Raw genomic sequence first — 2,500 nt, 5'->3', positions numbered from 1 at the left:
GGTGAATTAATAGAAAATAAATAATATTAATAAAGTATCTATCCATCTAGCTGTGTATGTATTGATGGATGGTATGGATTGTCCTGTCAGATCCTCTCTGGGCCACACAGAGGTGAAACCAGCTGTCTCTCTGCTGTCTGATGCTTCTGTTGTTTTCCTGTGAACCGACCTGCCGACGCTGTGGGAGGCCAGCAGGTGGAGCAGCTCGCTGGTTTGAGTCCTGACTGACAGATCTGAGTCCTGCAACAAGTCCTTCAGCTGCTCCATACAGCCTGCAGGAGGAGGAGGAGGAGGAGGAGGACACATCAGCACTGGGTACAGCAGGGGGGGGGGCAAAGTGGAGTCTGGGGCCCTCCAGGGGTCCAGGAGGGAGGAAGAGGGGGTCCGGGGGATAAAAACACTTCATACACACTTTATCCAGTCAGTGAACGCATCATACACACTTCATACAGTCAGTGAACGCATCATACACACTTCATATAGTCAGTGAACGCATCATACACACTTCATACAGTCAGTGAACGCATCATACACACTTCATACAGTCAGTGAACGCATCATACACGCTTCATACAGTCGGTGAACGCATCATACACACTTCATACAGTCAGTGAACGCATCATACACGCTTCATACAGTCGGTGAACACATCATACACACTTCATACAGTCAGTGAACGCATCATACACACTTCATACAGTCAGTGAACGCATCATACACACTTCATACAGTCAGTGAACGCATCATACACGCATCATACAGTCGGTGAACGCATCATACGCGCTTCATACAGTCAGTAAACGCATCATACACACTTCATATAGTCAGTGAACGCATCATACACACTTCATATAGTCAGTGAACGCATCATACACACTTCATACAGTCAGTGAACGCATCATACACACTTCATACAGTCAGTGAACGCATCATACACGCTTCATACAGTCGGTGAACACATCATACACACTTCATACAGTCAGTGAACGCATCATACACACTTCATACAGTCAGTGAACGCATCATCATACACATGGTTCCACTATTTCATACTGTATCGAGAATTTTTAAGTTTTATATTTACACACACATATATATTTCATATTTATCATTTTTTTTATATTCTAATTTATTGCTTTTATTGTATGTACTATTTTACCACACTTCAGCTATTATTTCTACTGTTTATTGGCTACTTTATAGCTATTCTATTTGCGTGCTAATATTCATTTTTTTCCCTCCTGAATCCTATAACTTATAAAAACGTAGGCCTATATAAACTTATCTGAACTTGTATGAAGTGATGAAGCTGCTGACCCTGGCTGACGGCCTGGTAGGCCCGCTCCGGGTCGTGCACCAGGTCGCAGAGGGAAGCCAGTGCCCGCCGCCGGGTCAGCGGCTCCGGGTCCCGCAGCTCCCGGGCCAGCCGCGGCAGGGCCCGCTCCCCGAAGGCCACCGGGGCCCGGGTCGGGTCGGTCTGAACACCGGCCATCTGGGGGGAAGCGCTGGAACCGCCGGGAACCGGTTTACTGTTTAATTAGCGTTTATTTTCTATTAGTTCAGGAGGTTCAGGAGCTAACAGCTAACAGCTAACCGCTCCACAGCTGTTGCCTAGTAACCGCTGTAAACATCAGCTGACAGGGAGGAAACGGAAGTCCAGTATGGATCCAATATAGAACCTCCTTGGTCGGTTCTCTACTGTTCAGAACAGAATCTGGTTTCATGTCATCAGTCTTCAGTCAGTCACTTTTTCAAATGATTCATCTTGGAACCAAACACTTATATTTATAGTTATATTTAGGCTGTTATACTTATTTATCTTCATGTAACATGACACACACACACACACACACACACACACACACACACACACACACACACACACACACACACACACACACACACACACACACACACACACACACACACACACACGCACACACGCACACGGTTGTTAAACTTGTGGAGAACTTTATAGATTCCTGTCTTGATGCTCAGTGTTCAGACAGTTTCACAATAAAAGCCCTCTGGTCAAAACTAAACTCTCTCTCTAAAATCTCTTTGTTTCTTTCAGAATAAAAGTCAATTTTCCTAAAAAGTAAAAAAAAAAAAAATATATATATATATATAACACTCTGGTTACTTCAGAATAATGACCATCCTCTCAAAACCAACAGATACATTTAGTATTTAATTGGTCCCTTCACAATAAAAGCCTTCACCTCAAAGCCCACTGATATATTAGATGTTTTTCTCCTTTCAGGATAAAGCCAACAGTTAAATGTGACAGTCTGTTCTCTTCACAATAAGAGTCCTCTTCTTAAAGCCAAGATTTAAATAACAGTAATATAGTTTATAATATAATATAATATAATATAATATAATATAATATAATATATGTGTCAGTACAGGCTGTGGATGGGTAGAATGGAAGTGTTTTTTGTCCGTTCCAGCAGTTTCTCTCTGATCGTCTGGTTCTGGACTCGGTACCAGCGGTATC

At 43.0% G+C, this 2,500-nt stretch overlaps 2 protein-coding genes across 5 annotated transcripts in view; both read right to left on the bottom strand.

The window, feature by feature from the left end:
* The window catches only part of rsph14 (radial spoke head 14 homolog), a 6,106-nt gene extending 4,614 nt beyond the window's left edge, over positions 1–1,492 (bottom strand). The window contains exons 1-2 of the mRNA XM_071519950.1: positions 1,318–1,492; positions 170–272 (exon numbers count right to left, since the gene is read on the bottom strand). Coding sequence (XP_071376051.1) covers positions 170–272; positions 1,318–1,492 — 278 coding nt within the window. The remainder of the gene's footprint in view (positions 1–169; positions 273–1,317) is intronic.
* Positions 1,493–1,987: 495 nt separating this feature from the next.
* The window catches only part of LOC139644565 (8-oxo-dGDP phosphatase NUDT18-like), a 10,383-nt gene continuing 9,870 nt past the window's right edge, over positions 1,988–2,500 (bottom strand). For 3 of the 4 annotated variants that reach the window (XM_071520002.1, XM_071519985.1, XM_071519993.1), the window contains one exon: positions 1,988–2,500. This exon is cut by the window's right edge and continues 285 nt beyond it. In XM_071520002.1, the coding sequence (XP_071376103.1) occupies positions 2,403–2,500 (98 nt within the window). In that variant the 3' untranslated portion in view covers positions 1,988–2,402. The other variant, XM_071519976.1, reaches the window with a different exon arrangement.

Source organism: Centroberyx affinis, unplaced genomic scaffold, assembly GCF_046629955.1.
Source record: "Centroberyx affinis isolate AG114_WGS23_722 - 3 ecotype Tasmania unplaced genomic scaffold, CSIRO-AGI_Caff_v1 ptg000062l_1, whole genome shotgun sequence".
NCBI classification, from domain to species: Eukaryota; Metazoa; Chordata; class Actinopteri; order Beryciformes; family Berycidae; genus Centroberyx; species Centroberyx affinis.
This window is presented reverse-complemented; position numbering and strand designations above follow the sequence as displayed.